Source organism: Glossina fuscipes, unplaced genomic scaffold (assembly GCF_014805625.2).
Source record: "Glossina fuscipes isolate IAEA_lab_2018 unplaced genomic scaffold, Yale_Gfus_2 61, whole genome shotgun sequence".
NCBI classification, from domain to species: domain Eukaryota; kingdom Metazoa; phylum Arthropoda; class Insecta; order Diptera; family Glossinidae; genus Glossina; species Glossina fuscipes.
The window spans coordinates 1,680,213-1,702,105 of record NW_023998433.1 but is presented as its reverse complement, the minus strand read 5'-3'; the positions used below and the strand labels follow the sequence as shown (position 1 = coordinate 1,702,105).

Below are 21,893 nucleotides of genomic sequence, written 5' to 3'. Positions count from 1 at the left end.
AAACTTGAATAGAAAATTATAGATTGGTTGAAATCATTTCCCTGGAGGTTAATACTAATTAAAAGTGAAAGTATTAATTAGGGCATGGATCGTAAAGTAGTAGATTTACTGAAAGAAGATCTTATGAGGACTTTAAGAAAGTGCAACGAATATTAGTTAATCAACAAAAGTTTTCTCTTTCTCAGAAATTTGCAAGTAACTGTTTTTTATGATTGCGTTAACTAAACATTAATATTTTGCATTTGGAGCACTTAAGATTAAGTTGTATCTTAGGTTCAAAAGGGAGCTCAAAGTCTAGATTTAGAAAAAAATTTCAAGTAATCAAAGCTAACTAGTGCAATACACGCATTTATTTCATTAGAGATGATGGCCCTCTCTCTCTCTCTCTCTCTCTCTTTGCCTCCTCTCTTGGAACATTAAATCTTTAAGAGTGTGACGATTTAAATAAAATAAAATGTATCAGGTACTTGCGTTCACTTTTCAATCTTTCACTTTTTATACCCATCACGGAAGGATAGGAGGTATATTTATTATGTCAAAACGTTTGCAACGCCCAGAAGGAAGCATCAGAGACCCCACAAATTATATACATTCTTTTTCAGCACGAAATTCTAAATCGAATTTAAGCATGTCCGTCTGACCGTCTGACTGTGCAATAGCTGTTGTAAACATTCTCGTGGCCGCAAAAATATCGAAGATATCGACTTCAAACTTTGCAGAAACAGTCAAAGTTCTTACACGCAGGTTGGTATTGAAAATGGGGCAAATCGGTTGAAGGGCATGTTCGCAGCACAGCATAAACTGAGCACTACTGTATTTTTTAAAAAGAATAAAAAATTATTTTTTGATCATTACTTTTAAACTATAGCCGATAAATGTACAAAAATTTTAATGCATATTCTATGGACTATGTTGTAATACCTATACGAAAATGGGAAAAAAATATTATAACATAGTGTATTAAAATTGAATTTTTTTTAATACCTTTATAACGCGCAGAAACAAGCTACACAAACCCCATGAAGTATACAAATTCTCGCTCAGTTTCAAATCTTGAATGCATTTAAACATACCTTCCTGTTCGTCTGTCCACCAATCTGTTTGCGCAAACTTTTGAAAATAGAAGAAATCAGTTGCGCCCACTCTATATTATAGAGCATTTGAATTTCGTTCTTTTATTTCTTTTGCTTTTTTTTAGGTAAACGGTGAGTATAAAAGATTCGATCCCGGCCGAATTTAATTTTTTTTTTTTTTTGCAAACCAATTGAATTGATGAGCGAAATGATCGAAAACGGGTGCTAAACAATTCTTATCGCATTTTGCAAACATATATATATATATATATATATACATATAAATATATATAAAACTAACTTAAGCTTTTAACAACAATGGGCCCTGTTTTTCGCCCTTTAAGTCGCGTTATATATATTGGAAAATACTTTTGATACATTTTTCACTGTATTGCATATACGTGTGTAGGTAAGTAACCGCGGATACATTTTTCCCATTATACATATGAATAAACGTGTAGGTGAGACCAGCGGGTGTTGATAAAACGTGTGATTGGGTATGTGTGCGTGTGTTTTTTAGTTCATTTTTATTATTATTTTTTTTTTTTTTGTTTTGCTTACTTTCATTGAAACCATACAATATTGCATTTGACTCAAAGCCTAAAAGCAAGTTTCACAGATTTTGTTCACCGGAATTTTTCAATTCACACCATCTGCGTTTCTTTAATAGTTGTTTTTTTGTCTGCATATGAATTCGAAACAAAAATAGCAAAAATAAAAAAATAAATAAAGGCAAAAAAAAAATTATAAAAAAAAATAATAATAAATTTGAAATAAACCAAATTGTGGAATTTATTTATATGTGCATAAAACATCTTGTATATATATATATATGTAAATAAAATGCATGGGCAAAGTTTTTGTTAATAGTTTTTGCGGTTAAGACTGTTAAATATTTTTCGTTTTCCCATTTCATCGTTTTAGCTAAATGGAGTTATTATGTTTTGTTGCGCATAAATACTGCCACAACAATCATACGCTCCGTACGCTATTCTCCTTTTTAATTAAATTATTATAAAATTGTTATTTGTTCATGCTTCCGGAGGCAAACACTTACCTCTGAACAAACGTACTCTTATATAAGCTCACACATACACGCGCACATGTACGATCGTATTCACACATACTATATACATACACAAACGATCATATATATTTTATATATACGTATGCACGTATACCTAGAATGTCAAGCCTACATATATATTATATTTGAATTCACTTGAAAAAGGTATTAATTTAATAAATATTTAGAGAAAACTTTCTGCTATAAAGTTCAATTGCATATGCATTTAATTTAAAATTGAATAAAACTGGCAAAAAAAAAGGAGGCAAAACAATAGAAAACCCAATGTAAAGTTCTAATTTAATAACAAACGGAAGCAGAAAGCAGGCAATCTCATCTTCTTCTTCTTATTAGTATTATTATTATTGTTTTCTTTTTTCTTCAAGTTTTTTGTTTCGAAAGGGAGAAAATTCAATTCACAATGAAATTTTTCAAACTATATCACATTTCATAAAGTTCTTCAAACATACATGGGGCACATGGGGAGGTTTCAAAGGAATTCTCTTACACTTATTTCTATTGTTTCACTTATTCAATTTCATTGTACCAGCATGTCGTTACATGGAACAAAATGCAATGTTCAAAATTTGTCGACAAAACTCATTCTGTAATAGTATTTATGTATTCTAAATTGGCATAAAAAATTTGGTTCGACTGGGGCAGTTTTTTGAAACTTCTCTCATATTATCGTTGCTATATTTTGCATACCACTGCATACAAGAGTTTCTCCAACATGCGGGCTTTCATGTCTTCGCATGAAAATAATGTGTAACTTGTGGTATATTATTAGCAGGAGTGAATAACTGTATTAGTCGAAGTGACGTAGGTTATACAATAGTCGGCCTTCCCCGACTTGTTGCTCTTATTTGTTCATCTAATTGAATTAACTTTTATACCCAACTTCGAGAAAATATTATGATATGCATTCGCAAAATATTGAGAAATATATTACTCTCCTCTGGCAGATCCAGGACACCAAAGAATTACAAACAGCGTTCTGGGTTAAGTGCTTTCCGACTTACAATTTAATATCATTTGTATTGATTGAACCGTAGAGACGATAAAACGCATGCCAATAATACGAACGATTTAGGGAAATCTGATATATACTATCAGCACTGAAACGCATATATAATTCATGTCAAGCCCACCATGCGTATGAAGCTACGAAGGTAACCATAATTAAATTTGTTGAAACTAAATAGAAAATTGAAGAATCATCATACTTTGTCGCTTTCGATTATCACGATACTTTTGTCTAGGAAAGGAGGAAAATTGGACGAATGATTTATTATGAATAATTTGTTTTAGAAGAGAAATTAGAGACATCGCAATTTAATGGAAAACAAATATCTCTGGACATTACTTTGATAAGGCATTTTTCGTATTTAACTGCGCAAGTTTTTAATTGGTTTGTGAACACTTATCTATAGGGATCGAGCTTTTCAACTGCCTGGCCGTAATGAAAGCTAAACATTTAGACAGGTCATTATTTCAAATGGATTTACCAATGGTATCCTCCCCATCGCCATCAACCTTTGATAAGTTTTATGTTAAGGAGTGGATCAGTTTGGCCGTATAACGCCTTATTTAAAAAATCAATATATCAAAAGAATTTTTAGTTTTCGAAATGCTCCGGCAAAAATCGCCGACTAGCAGTACATCCCCTCCCATATAGCCAGTCCTACGAAAAGTAAATCTTTATCAGACAAAATTGTCCAATCTTTAATATTTTGTAATCAAAATTTGTCTACACCAGATTGGGACTTTAATCATGAAAACGGATTTTGAGTATTTAATCAGGAAAATAAATGAAAAATTGTAAAATGACGAGAAGTCGCGTAATATATTAAGGGCGGCCGTGGCCGACCATAAAATTTCTACTAACTATATCTATAAAAGAAATAAAAGATAAGGAATCACAAAGTGTAACTCTTAGTAAAAACAAGTAACGAAACTACAGTAGGACACGGTCCATCATTAAATATCCTGCACAACTTCGCTTAATGCAGTTATTCAAACAACGACTTTTTCAAACTAAGGTGTTATATGAGAAACGATCAGAAGAATGGTCCGATCCGAAGAATTTTTAATAGGGTTCGTCTTTTGAAGTAAAACATGTCAGTGTACCAAATTTTATCAAAATGTCTTAAAAATTACGACCGATAGATTGAACATCAGAAAGATAAAAGCTCTGATCTCTCTGGTATAATAAAAGGTGAATCAATCTGAAGTCCTTCTGATTGTTGCATACGTACGCATTAACTTAATATGCTCCTCTACCACAAGCGGTGTAATAAATCGAAGGACAACAACAAACAAATTTTTCTATTCCCGTCAAAAGATTAAAACTCTTGATTGCACGGAATAAGATAATATCTAGAGAATATTATTCAAATCCTCTTTATAAAAAATCAATAGAAAAGGACTAATTGTGTGAAGCTGTTTCGATACTGAAGATGTTGGGATGCTTGTGATTAGAATTGGTGAAATGTCTAGACTGAAGGATAAAAATAGTGTAAATGGATTGAATATAAAATCCAGAAACAACATCTTTTGTAATTAGCTGGAGATGTTGGAGAGATTCGACGAAACTCATCTTTGAATAGAATGCGTTTACCAGTTACCGGCCCATATTTGTTATTATGTTTATGACTTCGAAATGTATTCAAATTTGTTATAAGCTCCAGTGGAGAATGAAGTCTCGTTAGTTTTGTCTTACCACTTGTAACATCATCATGAAACTGAGATTTGAATTAATTTAGCCGCATGAATCTGTCCATTTATCTGCCTGTTTGTCTGTCTGTTTGTCTATTGATGAAGTGAGCACAATAATACAAATTGAAATAAAGGATAAAAACTTGATATGATAAAAGTTCAGCGAATTAATGGCCTTGACGTGTTTACGAAGATTCCCGAATAGTTACCTAAGGCTTGCGTGGGAAATATTGACCCAAAACTATTTAGGCACAATTCCTAGACAAAAAAAGTGTTTTCATCAATTTTTTATTTATTAATAGAGGATTTGCTCCATCTTGAATGGTATTTCATTGCTTGTAATATGTATCCACTAATTGCGCTCGCTTCTAGTTGTAATCAGAAATACACCTGAGAGATTCCATTAATCCTTACATATTCTTAAGCTATGTAAACTTGTTCAGCCGCCTTTTGCTTAATGTTGGAATGTGGAAAAACAACGATAGAATGCTGAAAGTTGGTACATAAATTTTCAAATTAAGTAGGTCTATTTGTGCGCCAGAACAGCGAAATAAATTCTGATGTGAGTCTATTTTCAACGGAAAACTCTAAGGAGGACATATTTTTCTCTATTATTTTTTTTTCAGAGATCTTAAAAGTCTTGAAGTATTAAATAACAGCAGCTGCTACCATAATTACTACTAACAAATGACTAATAACCACAAAACGCTCTAACCGCTTGCATAAATTATAATCAAAAATCTTCTTTATTTTACCTTATATTATTAATTTATTATTATAATCTATTTATATAATATAATAATAATAGACAACGAACATTGAACATTGAACAATCTTGCAGCTTGCGTATATCCTCGAGTACTATTTTGAATTTTTCATGTTTTTCTTTGAGCGTATCATTAGCATTTTCATTTTCCAAATGGCTAGCAGTCACTTTGTATCGCTCCAATTGCTTCCCATAACGCGCTTTCTCTTCAACAGTTAGCTTTTCACAAATATCTGTATTTAGGATACTTTTCTAACAGTTCTTTTATGCTAGGCAATAATATTTCCGCTGATAACAGAGTCTTCATCATGCCTTCCATAAACGGCAGAAACATATTGCCATCCTCTGAAACTACCTAGAGATAATTGTTAACCTTATAAATGCTAAACTCCCCGTATTTCTGAGAGAGCAATTTACGTTATCCAAATTTAATCCGTTAAACATACTGGCCACACATATAAAATAGGACCAATACTTCGAAATGATCTTAATTATAATTATCATAAAAGCCTAACCATGTTGAAAATTGAACAATCACTAATGAATTATTTTCCATCGGATCCTCGGAAAGGGCAAATCGGTTCCATAGAATTGAATTTACGGTTAGCACAAACAGCTGGGGTGTCGGTGATGCGTCTAAGGCAAAACTCAAGTGATATAAAAATTTTTATTTTCATTTGCACGGCAATCATCACAATTTTGGTAATCTTCGTTTATACCGCTTGCGAAGTTTACGATTTAACTTTAAATTGTTATGATTTAAATATTTGAACGCAAAATAGTTAAATATCGTTAACGCATATGGCCGGATTAGCTAAAGTAAGAAAGAAAAAAACATGTTAATAGACGTAAGAATAATTAAAAAATCATAATTATAGATAATTAATGCTTTGTATAAACTGAAGGATATACAAAAAGTATTGGATAAATTGAAATACGGACTTAGAACTTATACGACACCTAAGGAGCAGCTACTTGACAATGATTTAAAAGAAAATCGATTTGAATCAATCAATCAATCAATTAACTTTAGCGGCAAATATTTCTTGATGGAGAATTTGAGAATAAATTGTTGTAACCATTTAGATGGGCATGTTTGTATTATTCTTAAGAATACAAATTTTGTTACGTATGGGAAATTAAAAATTTGTCAATATTTTTATTTTTATTGGAAGATTCTGTAAAGATGGTTGGGAAAACGTTTCCTTACCGTGCTGTCGTGCCTCCGTGGGTGCCATTTTCATTGCAGTTCCTTTACAAGAGTCTTAGCGTTTTGATATTCAAAGAAGAAAGAAGAAACATAATTTACTTGTCGAACATAACAAACACAAAATAGTCTCCAATTTTCTATTGTTCATTTACTAAATACAAAGTTCAATCTTTACAGCAAATTATTACTATATTCCTCAAATTAGTCTCCGTTTCAAAATATAAAAATATATACATGAATAAAATGTACTTACTGTTAATTTCTTATAATTTCCTTATATTTTTTTCAGTTCGTCTCTTATTCGTTCGTCTTTATTCTTTTGCACACTTCCTTACACTACATAAAGAATATGTATACAATTTTATTTTAATTTTTATAATTTTACTTTTTCATGAATAACTATTGCAATTTTTTTGGAAATTTGTCACGTTTGGTAATTTTTCACTTTGTCAAACACAGTTGTAAAATGCTTTGATTTGCTTTAATTTCTCGCTTAAATACGTTAGCGGTTTTTTTCTTTTACATTGTTTACAAAAAAAACCTCAACAATTTTTGCATAAATTCTGCATAAGTTATGATAAAAATGCCACCCACATTAAGGCTTATATCCAAAAATGCCATCCACAATACGACTTATATCCGAAAATGCCATCCACAAAACAGCTAAAGGCTCCGATAGTTTTAGGTTCAAATATAACATTAACGCCATCTGTTGTCACAATGCGTTCTGTTCTCTGCAATAATCCAACATGCCCGATAATAGTATCGTTAAAAAGAAAGTCATTAAACACATGTCAAAAAAGCTATCTCTCTATTTATAAGAGATTTCTTTTCATGTCCAACTCTTAAATATTATTCAATTCTTGTTCTTGTTTTTCTCTCTCTCTCTCTCTTTCTGTCTCTCCCTCTCTCAAGCTCTCTTAATCATTAATTCTTTGAAAACAAGCAGCCGTTTGTAGAGTTTTTTTTTGTTTCTTGCAGGTATGCCAGCAAAACGTGTACATTGTATAAAATTAGTAATAATATCGAATTTTGGCCGGCATATAAAATGCCGCGTGTTTTATAAATTAATTATTGTTATTATTTTATTTTGTATTTATGCAGAGGAATTAAAGGATTGACTTAATTTAATATAAATAAACGAAATATCGAATAAAATTCACAATAACATTGGATTTGCAAAAATTGTTAACTAAGAAAAAAAATGAATGAATTTTTTGAAAGTATTGGGTGAGTAAATTAATTGTTGTTTCAATTGCTTTCGTAGACTACCAAAGAAAATCTAATCGAGTTTGCTTACGAAATTCTTTCGCTATTTTTAATTATCGTTTTTTTTTTTTTTTTGGCTGCAGCAATTTATCAAAGAATTTGATTCGTTTGACTTTCGTTTTTATTGATTTTTATCAAAGCGGCGGCACACATCTGATGGTTTTTTCATCAGACGCTTATAATATCACATTCCAAACGCTGCTTTATGTAATAAAGTATGTAAAGGGTGATTTATTTAAATGCGATGTCTGCAGAATTCTTTTGCAAAGCAAATTGGTTCTTTTTCGTTTTAACACATTCGGACTTTTTCTATTGCAATCTATCCTTTAGAAATGGCAAGATTGTGTTGCTTTTAACTGCTGGCAACGCTGTTCGCAATTGTTGATTAAATATAACTTATATATAAAAGCTTTTTATGAACGCTTCACAAACACTTTGATTAATTTAATATTTAAACCACTTATTTTCAAACTTGAAATATAATTAAATATGTTTTGTTAAAAGCCGTTTAGGAGCTCGTCAGAAAATATTTTTAAGAAATTTTTGAAGAATTTGAGAATACAACAATCAAGGGAGAAATCGTAATACAATATTTTGATTAATGCGTCTTGCAGTGAGTTGACCGATCTCCATAATCAAATTGTTTTTCTTTCATATATGGGATTGCGACCAGCCTTGATATAATTTAAGATAATGAAACATAATAAGCAGATGGATAGATAAACCAACGAAATCATGTTCTTGCCAATTTCCTCCAATTTTCGGAATGGTAAAAATTTAAAAAATTTCGAAAATTAGCTTCTGCTGCGATTGGAAACGGAGAAAGATTCCACATTGACGTGAAATAACCAGCGAGCAATGTGAAAAGAGTCTATTGTTTTCATCTTTTTGGTTTGTTCTTTTTCGAGTAATATGTTTTGTTGGTGTACATCTTGCCAACGTTTAAACACCAATCATTTTAAATGAATTTGATCGGACGGTCTTCTAGGTATTATTTTGAAATTTTCCCTTTCTGGAAAGTTTTCTTGATTTCTTTGCTAGTTTCGACTTGGTCAAAAACGAATAAATATTCTAATTATTGTTGTAATGTTAATAACTTAGAGTGCTTTTGCTACACAACCTTTTGAAAGGACATATCGCTTAAATTATGCCTGTTACTACAGCTAATTACGCTATGGATGTTCATCAAGACCCATTTCACCAGAAATTGTTTCTCCCGATTTTCAATATTAACCTACATGGAAACTAAAGACACAACCTCAGTGTAATAATTTTGTAACGGTAAAACTTGGTCTGTGAGACACTAAAGCAATACCTATTTGGGCAGGTGAGCTTTTAACATAAGAAAATATATCTAGTCTGTCAACAAAAGAACATACTAACATGTGCAGCAGGTGCATTTTGAATACGTTCATTTCAATTGAAACTTTACTAACAGCAAGGAGATTTTTTAACGGACGCTCTTAAGTACAAGTTAAATTGCTTCATTTTTTCATTAATGATATATTTTGATAAAGCGGGATTGTTGCAGTGATCTGCAGTAATTCCACGAAGTTCAAAGCGAACATATGAAAAAAAGCTTAGGACAGTTAAAACAAAATATAATTTAAGAAATTTCCAAAGATCTCATTGCACCGTATTGGAGAATTGAGCTACGAAAAATTGCCGGATCTCTTTTCATAAAGCTTTTCTAACAAATTATTGTAAATCATTTAAATTTATCACTACACACGCATCTACATATGTATGACGATCATTGAAGTACGATATTTAAATAAAAACCCGAAACACTTGACAAACTTAGAGTCGTGCGTGAAAACGACGAGTTTAGTGATAATAGCGGAAAAATACATGTTATAAGAAATTAATTACTGATGAGAATTAAACAATAAGAGATTTAAAACTAAGAGAAAATAAAATTTCTTGAATATTGAGAAAAAAGTATATATTTTTGGTGCACAAAATTTAAGTGAATTATAACTGCGTGTATTTAAAGTGGACTTTTTACCGAGCATTACATGTAAGGAAAAAAAGAATTTTTTGCTAAAAATCAGTTTCAAATTACCTTAAGTCGAAAAATTATATAATAAGCATTGGCTCCTGAAAGCAAAGCACAGTCCTCTAAAGAGAAATTGAAAATTTCGAATGACATATAAATAAAATAAAAATCAAGAGATAGATTATAATCGATTTTTCATACCCACAAGTCTGCAGCACACAGGTATGTTCATCAGCGATCCCATGAAATATTCATGTTCTTAGTGAGGATTCTTCTTTGATTTACTTATAACCATTTGCAAATACATCTGAGTGTCTGCGCATTTGCCTAGTTAATACTTAGTGTATGGCCAGAGATTCAGTTTGAAAATGAATTCGAACCATCTAAAATAGTGTTAGGTGACTTTAATCTGCCCAACGTTTCGTGGGTTTTTAATGCTGACCTTGGATATTATATTCTTTTTTCTTATCCATTGATTAATAAAGAGTTCTTCGATGGTGTCCATGGAGTAGGTTTGTGTCAGCTGACAACGTCTTTAATGGGAATAATAAATTGCTTGACCAAGTTCTTTGTTGAGATACCGATATATCTGTATATCGAACGAAGCCCTTTGTTTCGCTTAAACATAGGCATAATTCTTCGCTGCTGCTTACCGTTTATTTGCTTAAACGAATTTCGTTAAACTTAGGAACTTGCTGGGTGGCATTAACTGTGACCTACGCTCTGAAGATATTGATGATTCGATATCCTTTATTTACAGTCAGCTTTATTCCGTAATTTCCGTCTCGGTACCGTTTAAGGCTTGTCACACGTCAGAGTCTCATGTTTGGTATACCAAGCATTTGCGAATGGTCCGTAATAAAAAAAGCAGACTACTTAAAAATTCACACGGAGTGGTTTGATTAGAGATTATACTTGTTATTCCAATATTATTGATGTAACCGGACGCAAACTTCTAAAAAATCCTAGGAGCTTCTTTAAATTCGAAAACGAAACGATTAAACGAAAAGTAAAATAATTTCCTACGGTCATCAAATTTGGAGGTTTCGAATCATCCAATATGTTTGTAACAACCGACCTTTTTGCAATCTTTTTTAGAAAAGTCTACCAATGTTCAAATATTTCGTTTGATAATTATCCGTATTGGATAAGCTCTCTTGATATTTTTCGTTTATATTTTTCTCTGAAGAAGAAGTATTTATAGCATTGTCAACGTTGAAACCTTGCAATTGTCGTGGTCCTGATGGTGTTCCCTCTGCTATTCACCTACATTCTGTTGACTTACTATGTGCTCACCTTACGCATATTATTAATGTTATTTTGAAAAAGGTTACTTTCCATCGGTTTGGAAGAGTATTTTTATATTGTATATAAAACTGGTTCTCGGAAACTTAGTGAGAATTATAGGGTAATGGCCAAACTTAGTGCACTGCCCAAACTATTTGAATCACTGGTAGCAAAAAGGCTTGCTCCGGCTTTAGGATCAATTATGTCGCACTGTCAGCACGGTTTTTTAAAAGGAAGATCAATGGCCTTTAATCTTTTGGAGTTTTCTAATCCAATTTACAAAGCATTTTCCGATCATAAACAAACTGATGTTATTTTCACGAACTTTTCCAGAGCTTTCGACAGCTTTCGAGTTGATCATAGGTTATAAGTCTGAAAATTACATCGCCTTGGTTTTTCGGACAATATCAGTAGCCATCTCCCTGGTCGCATCCAACGGGTGGTGCTGAATTCTTGTCAATCCAGAGTAATTGACGTCACTTCTGGTGTTCCTCAGGGCAGTCTTTTTGGCCCGCTTTTATTTTTTTACAGTAAACGACCTTTCGGCGTGCATTCAACATTCCCGAGTTCTAATGTTTGCAGACGTTATTAAACTGTCGCTCTGCTTCGACTCAATATATAGTACTAAATTTCTTCGGTCTGATTTTGAGAACCTGTGCTAAGGGTGTGCAAGCAATGGTATTGTGCTGCATTGAAACAAGTGTAAGAAAATGTCTTTTACAAGGTGTAATACCATGCCTTCTTGTTATCATATTGACAATTACATCCTGGAAAATGTCTGCAATTATAAAGACTTATAAGTTGTTTTTGATTCAAAACTCAAGTCTGACAGTCATATAGAAATGTCAATTAATAAAGTTAGATCGCTTAGAATTTATAAAAGCGTGGTCTAAAGAATTTAAAGGCCCATACGTTCCGAAGTGGCTACATTCTTCTTTAGTTAGAACAACTCTAGAGTACTCGTCGGTAGTTTGACTTTTTAGTTATCAATGCCATATTGATCTCTTGGTGCCGGTTCAACGGAACTTCTCGATGTTTGTTTTGCAAGGTTTGGGACGGGATCCTGCCCTATCTCTTCCACCATGCAATAATAGATTGAAGGCTTTGACTTGCCTACCCTTCCAAAAAGGCATGAAATGTTGGGTGTAACTTTCCTCTTTAAGTTAATAAAAGGTGACGTTTAGTCGTCGGCTTTATTAAAACATATTGCTATTCACATCCCCAGTAGGATCTCAAGACGTTTTGTGCTTTCGCGGCTACCACAGCGCAGTACCAATTACGATTTGTTCAATCCGTTTCGGGTAATGTGTAAAATGTTCAACGATCATTATCACTTGCTTGATTTGTCCGTTTTGTCCGAAAATAAGGTGAAAAGTGTTAAATTACATAACTAACTGCCAGACATTTTTGACACTTGTGTAAAGATTGTGGTAAATTGAACCAACACGGTCCTTTATATTTGATTTTTTCTCATTTGTTACTATTAATAAGGTATAAATGAGCTAATACTCATTCACCAATATATATCCCTGTATCTTAATTTAGGGCTTAGATAAATTTTGTTGTATGCTATATGTTGATCTCATATTTATTTTTAGCTATTTTTCTTCTTCATATTATAATTTAAATTTTGTAGCTTCCATTCGGCTAATGACTTTGTCCGTAACGGAATTTAATTAAATAAATAATCACATTTACTTTGCGACCTATAGGAGATAGTAAACTATAACGTAGTAGCAATATTTTCAAAACCATTTAAAAAGTTTCTCATCTGTCATCTGCATAACAAACCCATAAATAACAAAGTATATTGCAATTTTGATCTGTCGATTTCAAGTACTGGACACCAAAGCGAGCATAAAGTGAATATATATAATCGGTTTACATGTTACGCTGTCCGTTTCTTTGAATAATTGCTTTAGCAGACACATGCATTCTTAAACGTGTACTGACATGAATACTTGAGAGAAAATAATGAACTATTTCCTATCTGATGTGGCAATGATCTATTCGGAGCCAGATTCGTTGCTAGCTATGGTTGATATAAAGATCAATGTGTCTTCATTTAATCCTAAATTGCAATCAGGTAGATCAATATTCCTTTTTTTATTCCGTTTGAGGCTCCCAAAAATATGCTTTGAACATGTCATTAATTATGTACATTCCCAATCAGGCTCAGATTTCTGAGTCAATGTAGCCATAACCTTATGATCGTCTATATTTTCTTTGCAATCTATGCACTTCTTGAGTTCCATAATTTTTAAACTTTTGAAATATACTTCTAAGTAATATTTTAATTAAATTGATAGTGTAAACCATTCCACATAAATCCGTTTGCAGCTTAATATATGGATGGACAGTCTAAATAGGAACTAAATAGCAAAAAAAACAAAAAAAAAAAAATGTTTTCGGAAACGGGGCTTTATCCATTAACTTGGTTCGCTTTAAGAACGATGCAACAATCAGTCGCTTCTCTAACACGGTGGCGAATTCTTGGGAAGTTTCCAAGCAGTTAGTAGTGGATCTAGAAAATACGGGGACAATTTGTATTTCAATTCATGCAACTTTCCGGTCGTGTTCATCGACTTGGGATATACTGCACTTGTTTACTCATATGAGCAAGAGATGTACTCATTTGAAAGACAGGTTTCTTGTGTCCAAATTTTTATTTTTACAAAATAGTAAATACATTTTATTTATTTATTCTTTTTTTATATTTAATAAGAAAAAGTTTTAAATTTCAACGCTTGAGAATGACTTACACGCTTTATATAGTACAAAATTATTCAATGACTTTTGTTTACTTTCTATAACTACCACCTAACGCCGGTGATGTATTCATTTTGTCAAAACGTTTGAAACGCATAGAGGAAAGCGTGAGAGACTCTATAAAGTATATACGTATATCCTTGATCAGCATCAAATTCTGAAACGACTTAAACATATACGTTTGTCCATCAAATCAGTTTCAAGGACTCGCCTACTGCATGACATAAACTGGGAATGCTTCTGCTTTCAGATTTCTTGCGCATCGCTCATAAACTACAACAGATATAACGATAAAAATGTCCACGTACATTCCATGAGTGGTCCTAGAGTATTTGTGCAAAAAAAAAAAAAAATAGATACCTGCCTGCAGCACTATAAAATATAGAAATTTAGTTTTTTTTTTTATATATATATGTATTTCTTCGGGTAAAGGTGGCGAGCGTAGAAGACTCGTTCACAGGCAGATATAATTTTCATACTTGTTATTTATCATGAATACTATTGTTGTTTTCTTTGCTTGTTTTTTGTTACAAACATTTACGGACAAGAAATTTTTATGTACATAGGGCATGTTACTGGAAGATGGGAGTGCAACACAATTTAACGCAATCGGCGCCAAATATATGTATATTTTTGATAAGCACGATATTCTGACTCAATTTGGCCGTGCTACTTTGTTCGTGCCCGAGAGTAGCTGCCTGTTATTAAAATATTTAAAGGCACAAAAATGTAGCTAAAATGGCTACGACTTGGTAAATGTACCCATAAAATATAAAAGTTCTTTAGAATATCTCTTAACTGACACAATCTCCAATAAAACGAATGTAGCAAATGTTTTTGTTAAGCCCCCGAGAATTATAGGGTTTTAGATTTCAGGCCGTCAATACTTAATGTAAAAATACGTATCTATTTGTTTGGGCAAATGAGTAAGCAAAGTTCGCCCCAAGATAAATTTCAGTTTTTATTATTTGAAATATTTACACTTATTGAGCGTTCATAACAACGTATTATCGATCATTTGTTGTTCTATTTTCTTTCTCGTTTTCATTTAGTATGCCTTTTCCCGGCTTGAGACGAATATATCACGTGCTTAGCCGTAAAAAACCAATTGAGGATTCAAATGAATCGAAATTAGCGAAAGTTTTATCAGCGTTCGATTTAACTACGTTGGGCATTGGTTCGACATTGGGTGTTGGTGTTTATGTGTTGGCCGGTCAAGTATCCAAAATTTATGCCGGGCCGGCAGTCATCTTTAGTTTTCTTATAGCTGCAATTGCGTCCATTTTTGCTGGGCTATGTTATGCCGAATTTGGTGCACGGGTTCCTCGAGCCGGTTCAGCCTACATCTATAGTTATGTAACAATTGGTGAATTCATTGCTTTCATTATTGGATGGAATTTGATATTGGAATACGCTATAGGTAAGACGAGATGTCTTTCTCTAATATTGTATGTAGCACAGAGTAATCATATTATGTATAATGTGCAGAGAGAGCTTAATATTTCTTATATTTATATTACATTTGACTCGAATTGCTAGCATTTAGCGCTGTATGCGGAAAAAAAAAAAAAACATTTTAATCGAGTTGATTGATTTATAGTTATTTAATTGCCTACGTATGAATGAATATGACTGTATCTGAGCTTGAATTGATTGAATGCAAGAAGTAAATTAAAAAGACGAGAGCCGAAATTATTTCGAAATGATTTTGAAATGATTTCCCCTCATTTAAAGTTCTTTGAAATTGATTGTAAATTGATAGAAACAATTAACTTTTTTCTGTTGTCATTTTCGTTTCGAACAGGCTCGGCAAGTGTTGTGAAAGGTTTAAGTTCCTATTTGGATAACTTGTGCGGTCATGCCATGGAGAAGTTTTTAGGCACTCACTTGCCAATGAATATTGACGGTCTTAATGCTTATCCAGATATCTTTGCTTTTGGTGTAACTATAATTTTTTCTTGGGCCATAGCTTTCGGAGTCAAAGAGTCGACACGTCTTAACACTGCCTTTACGCTGCTCAATTTAAGTGTCGTATTATTTGTGATTATCGCTGGTCTCTTCAAAGGTGAACTGTTTTTTCTTCCAGTTTTAAGGTTTTTGAAAACATTTGGTAAATCTTTTCTCATTACTGTATAGTAACTACCAAGAATTGGACTCTACCCAAATCCTCTATACCGGAAGGTTATGGAGAGGGTGGTTTTGCTCCTTATGGCTTTGCTGGAATCATACGAGGAGCGGCTATATGTTTTTATGGTTTTATTGGTTTCGATTGTATAGCGACCGCTGGTGAAGAAGCTAAAAACCCGAAAAAATCCATACCGTTTGCTGTTATAGCTTCTTTGGCTATGGTGTTTTTAGCTTATTTCGGCATTTCCACAGTTCTTACTATGATGCTGCCATACTATGAGCAGGACGAGAGCGCTCCTTTGGTACATGTATTTAGCATTTATGGTTGGACAGCACCTCAATACATTGTATCGATTGGTGCTATATGTGCTATGTGCACCAGCCTTATGGGTTCTATGTTTCCTTTACCACGCATAGTCTATGCTATGGCCACAGACGGTTTGCTGTTTCAATTTATGGCAGAGATTAGTTCGAAACACAAGACACCACTGAATAGCACTCTATTGACAGGATTTTTAACGGGCGCCTTTGCAGCAATTTTCAATTTAAAACAACTAATGAATATGATGTCTATTGGTACGTTTTTGGCTTATTCCATGGTAGCAGCTTGTGTGTTAATATTACGTTATGAAAGTACGGACCGTAAGATATTAGCCAACGGTCACACTCTTAAAGACTACGAGGAGACAAAATGCAGTTTCTGGCAGTTGCTGTTTAATAGCTCTCGATCCATAGTACCTACCAAGAAAACATCACAGTTAGTTACCATGTTAATACTGATGTATGGTAAGTGCTAGGTTTAAAGAACACTTATATAAATTGCAGCGAAATAACTTACATCATCTTTTTAGTACTGCAATGTATTCTCCTAACACAGGTATTAAGTAATTTCGAGGAGAATCTTTCCCATGTAACTGCGTCCGATATTGTCAAACTTGCAGTGACGTTACCTCTTTTAATACTAACTCTCTATGCTATTTCTCGACAACCAGTATCACCCGCTCATTTAGCTTTTAAAGTTCCATATGTGCCGTGGGTTCCTGGCTTCTCATTGTTAATTAACGTTTATCTTATGATCAAACTGGACATTATGACATGGATTCGTTTCAGTGTATGGATTGTAATCGGCTTAATTATCTTCTTCGGCTACAGTATACGCAATAGTTGTTTACGTATGCGTACAGAAATGAAAATTTTAACGGAATCCGAATCAAGAGATCGAAGTGAAATTGATAATATATCACTTGAACAAAATGAACGCTTCACAACACAAGCACCGCTAATGGTTATGCAAAGTTCTATTTAATTAAGATTGTTTACTAATATAGTAAGAGTAAACGTGTACTTAAAAATAAGAAAAGTCTGATAAATCATTTGAAAACAAGATGTGAAGCGATAAAGAGAGAGTCCATCCACCCTCTCAACACCAAAATGCAAAATAAAAAACCAATGCTTTTTATTCCTATATATTGTATAAAAATTTTATGGATATTTCCAATAAAAATAAATGTTAATTTATTTTATTATTATAATTTGCTTAGAACACGGAAATAAGTTCTACGGTTAAAAAGTGGCCAAGACACAATATTTCAGATTTTTCAGGCTGGAAAAATATTGTATGAGTACTTTAAACATAATTAAATAATTAGTTAATATTGAATATTCCCTAAGCGTAACTAAATCTCTTAAGCAAAAACTCTTACTTATTTAAGGTTATGGTCATCTTAGAAAGTGCCATCATTTGATGGCAGATATTGATGCCAACATATAAGTTAAATTATAGACCTGTATTTCTTGGATGAGCTTGCCTAAATCAAAGCGAAATTCTCCGCTAATCAAAAATATAGATGTTTTCGTGCCTATTTTTACATCGCGTATACCAAAGATTATTGGGTATTATTAATTTTTGATAGCGTAGTGTTCTTTATTAACGATGCCAGCTTTGCAACTGAGCTTTGCGATTCCTCGCATAGCAGCAAAAGGGATATTTACCGTTTTTTTAAAACAAGTCCAATACTTTCAATTTATTTTAAATATACCCAGACAATCTGAACTTCCAATGCTTTATTGAAAAAATGCCATCGGTGTCAACTGTCAACTGTACGCTAATACATTAATTTTCATGGATATTACTTCATTTCCTGACAGGGTTAAAATTCTTGTTGTTGTATGCGAAAGTCTACTAGAAAAGGTGTTAAGGCAAAAAAAAGTCTGATAGCCCTGAATAATATTTCGGAGAAAATTTTTTTAGATTATTTATGAATAGATTGAATATACAAAAAAAAATTTATTTTTTTTTTTTGAATATTAAAAAACTTGCAGTTAATTGCAAAAAGAATTAAAAAATTAATTGAAAATTTTACTAGTTAATTAAATTATTGCTTTTGCTAAGAAATTTTATTATTTGAAATTTGCTTTTATTAAGAGCTTTTATTTTCTTTCGAGGACTTAAATAAGCAAAACCTGTAATGGGCCACAGCCCATATTCATATAATGATATTTAAAAATAAGGCTTTATATGAGAAGTGGTCGAAGTAGTTTGATCCGAATCATTTTCAAAAGTCTTCGTTTTTGACCCAAAACTTGGGGCATCAAATTTTATGAAAATATCTCAAAAATTTGCGACCTGTAAGGGATATGGCCAAAAATCACTTAGATAGATGAACGGACAGATAGCGAAGCGCAGTTAATCCGATCGGTATAATACGAATTCGCTGTATCTCAAGCCCTTGTAGATGTTGTATACATCCGCACACTTAATGTACCCTTGTATCCAAAGCGGCGGTGTAAAAATCAATCATTCAGGTACCGAGTTATTTGTTTTTTCATTCCGTTTGTTATTGTTACCGTCGAAGATGGTATTGAATGGTGTGCTGCAAGATGACTGTCCCATGGACACGGCCAGTTTGTTTATGCAGCACCCAATATATAAGAATTATGCACAACAACTATTGAATATTCCTACAAAATCCGTAGGACCTGTGAGACTCTTGTATGTAGGCTGCTCCGCATGATAAGAACATTAATATCGCAGGAAATTGGTTATGTCTTTCACCTCGGAAGAAAGCTGAACGTAAACAATAAATACTATTATGTTTCTCTGCTAGATTTCTTTCATATCTTATCTTTCGACAATCTACTGGTGCTAACACATAAAACAAAACATATTTTTTTACACAAGATCGTCTGTAGGTGTATAACAACAAGAAAACACAACCCCAAAGCCACTTATAAACCGCAACAGATACAACGAAAAACATTTTACATTGTTTACAAAAAGAAACTCAACAATTTTTGCATAAATTATGATCGAAATACCATCTACAAAATGACCACTAGCCACAAGTGCATAGATTATGATCAAAATACCATCCACAAAATGACTACTAACCATACTTGTATAAATTATGATCAAAATACCATTTACAAAATGACTACTAGCCACACTTGCATAAATTATGGTCAAAATACCATCCACAAAATGATTACTAACCACAAACTAAGATAAAGATTGATGAATCTCATCTTTCAAAAATTTTGTAGTATGCTTGTTTCGTGAGACGTTACAAATTATTGCATAATTTTGGGGTTTTCATAAAAACAAGACCCTCGTAGTAGGTTATTCAAAGCAAATTCATAGCTTGGAGTTGAATTAAAAAGATTAAAAATAATTTTTGTGAAAAAAAAAAAAAAATTATCAGTAACACACTTGTTAAGATTACTTTATATTAGCAGTGAAAACTGGTGATAACGTAAATAACCGTATTTTCGAACATATATATTAATTTATATTAATTTTAAGGCAATTTGTATATGCCAACAACGTATTGTATACATGTATTTACAACCGCAAACTTTAGAATATATTTGAAACTTTAGAATATATTTGTTCTGCTATTGCTTTACTACTGATCGGTACAATTAATCAACAGTAGTTCCCGTAAGATGTTCTACTGTGCTTGTTTTACTGATATTGAGCATAAACCATATATTGAGCGAACGTTGCTTTATTGTTTTAAAATCTAAGAAGGCGTTGATCCGCACTAATTATAAAACAATATCCCATTACCATATGCTCTATATAAATAAAAATGTAGGATGAGGCTGCACTAATATATCCGTTCGTTTTATAGTACCAATTATGACGTCTCGAAGATCCATTCTAGAAGACGATAAAATTATGTTAATGAAGAATACGTCAATGTTTGCTTTATATTATGTCTCCGAATGAAATTCAAAAATGAGCCCGATCAAATCATGGTTCCCTTCGCTCAATGGCAAATACTAAATTGCATAATCTTTGCATGTCCACTTAAAGGACTGCTTGTAAAATTTTTAAAGTCGCAATGTATGAAATATAATTGCAAAGCCTATAAAATAGGGCCTTTTTTGAATACCTCAACTTAGTTTTGGAAAAAAGAGAAACTATAAAATAGGGTGTTTGTCGCATTTCTCAGTTCAGATATCCCAACTCTTGAATAATGTTGTCGTGTGACATTAAACACAATACTTTTATGCAAACGGAACAAAAGTGTTTGAAAGCAATCAATCAACTCCATGGTGCATATATTGTGAATTAAAACAATTTATTTGTCTAGATTCGAAATCATGAGGCATTATGACTCTTGAAGGGGAAATGGGTTAAGCGGAAAAAAGGTTTTTTTTCCTTTATTTGCGAGAGCTGCTACTTCTCTATTTTGTAGTGAAAAAAATTGGAGAAAAACATGTTTTATAATGATATCAGTCCTTAAAGAGCGCAGTGTTTATGTGAAGATCCGCTTAGAACGCCTATATGAGACAAAAAATTAAAATTCTTTTCATGCCAATGTTTATATCCAGATGTGCATGTTGACCATGTTCAAATCATATTTTGAATATCGCAGAGATTAAGTTCACCGCCGTATTAGACAGCGTATAATTGCGTACTCTCATCCCCCTTTTAACGCCTATCCTTAATCGCTCTCTTTATATCTTTTTTGTGTGTTTTTGATGTTTGCCTAATATAACGTAAAAACATCCGACTATTTAATGTTAAGAAATGTATATATGCGAAAAGTTTGCAGACGATTTGATTTTCTGTATCTATATGAGTTATATATGGTATCTCAAGTAATAACGGTATGCATGCTCTACTTTTATCAGTCTTGTTTTCGATTTCAAAGCAATTGAAAGTGCTTTAAGAAGAAACGTGAATTGCAAACATTGATATTTTTCCTTTATTTCTTGACTAACTGAACTAACAGTAAACAGTAGACAACAGGCTAAAAATTCTAGTGTATACAAGAAAGCAACGAAAGGTGTAACGGTATCAATACTTCAAATTCAAATTCTTATCAGTTTCAAAGCACATTGAAGAAAAATAAATTTCTCCTAAAAAACAGAGTAAAAAGATAAATCAAAAAAAAAAAAGATTAATATTTGTTTTATTTTGCTTTATAATTAAGAAATGATTCCGTTTTCTCTAACAGCATAAACAGAAAATAATCAAATAAAGATGAAAGTGTTAAATAAAAATAATTTATTACATATGTTTTCTGTAGCGTTACTGTAACTTTAACGCATAACTACCCACCGTAATAAAGAGACAAAAACGACAACAAAAAATTAAA

At 32.4% G+C, this 21,893-nt stretch overlaps 1 protein-coding gene across 1 annotated transcript; it reads left to right on the top strand.

Moving 5' to 3' along the window:
* Positions 1–7,374: 7,374 nt before the first annotated feature.
* LOC119637763 (cationic amino acid transporter 2) lies at positions 7,375–18,596 on the top strand. Its single transcript, XM_038034027.1, has 5 exons — positions 7,375–8,063; positions 15,210–15,577; positions 15,962–16,222; positions 16,294–17,070; positions 17,136–18,596. Exons 1-5 carry the CDS (start codon positions 8,038–8,040, stop codon positions 17,588–17,590), a joined length of 1,887 nt encoding a protein of 628 aa, XP_037889955.1. The 5' UTR covers positions 7,375–8,037; the 3' UTR covers positions 17,591–18,596.
* The last annotated feature ends 3,297 nt before the right edge of the window (positions 18,597–21,893 follow it).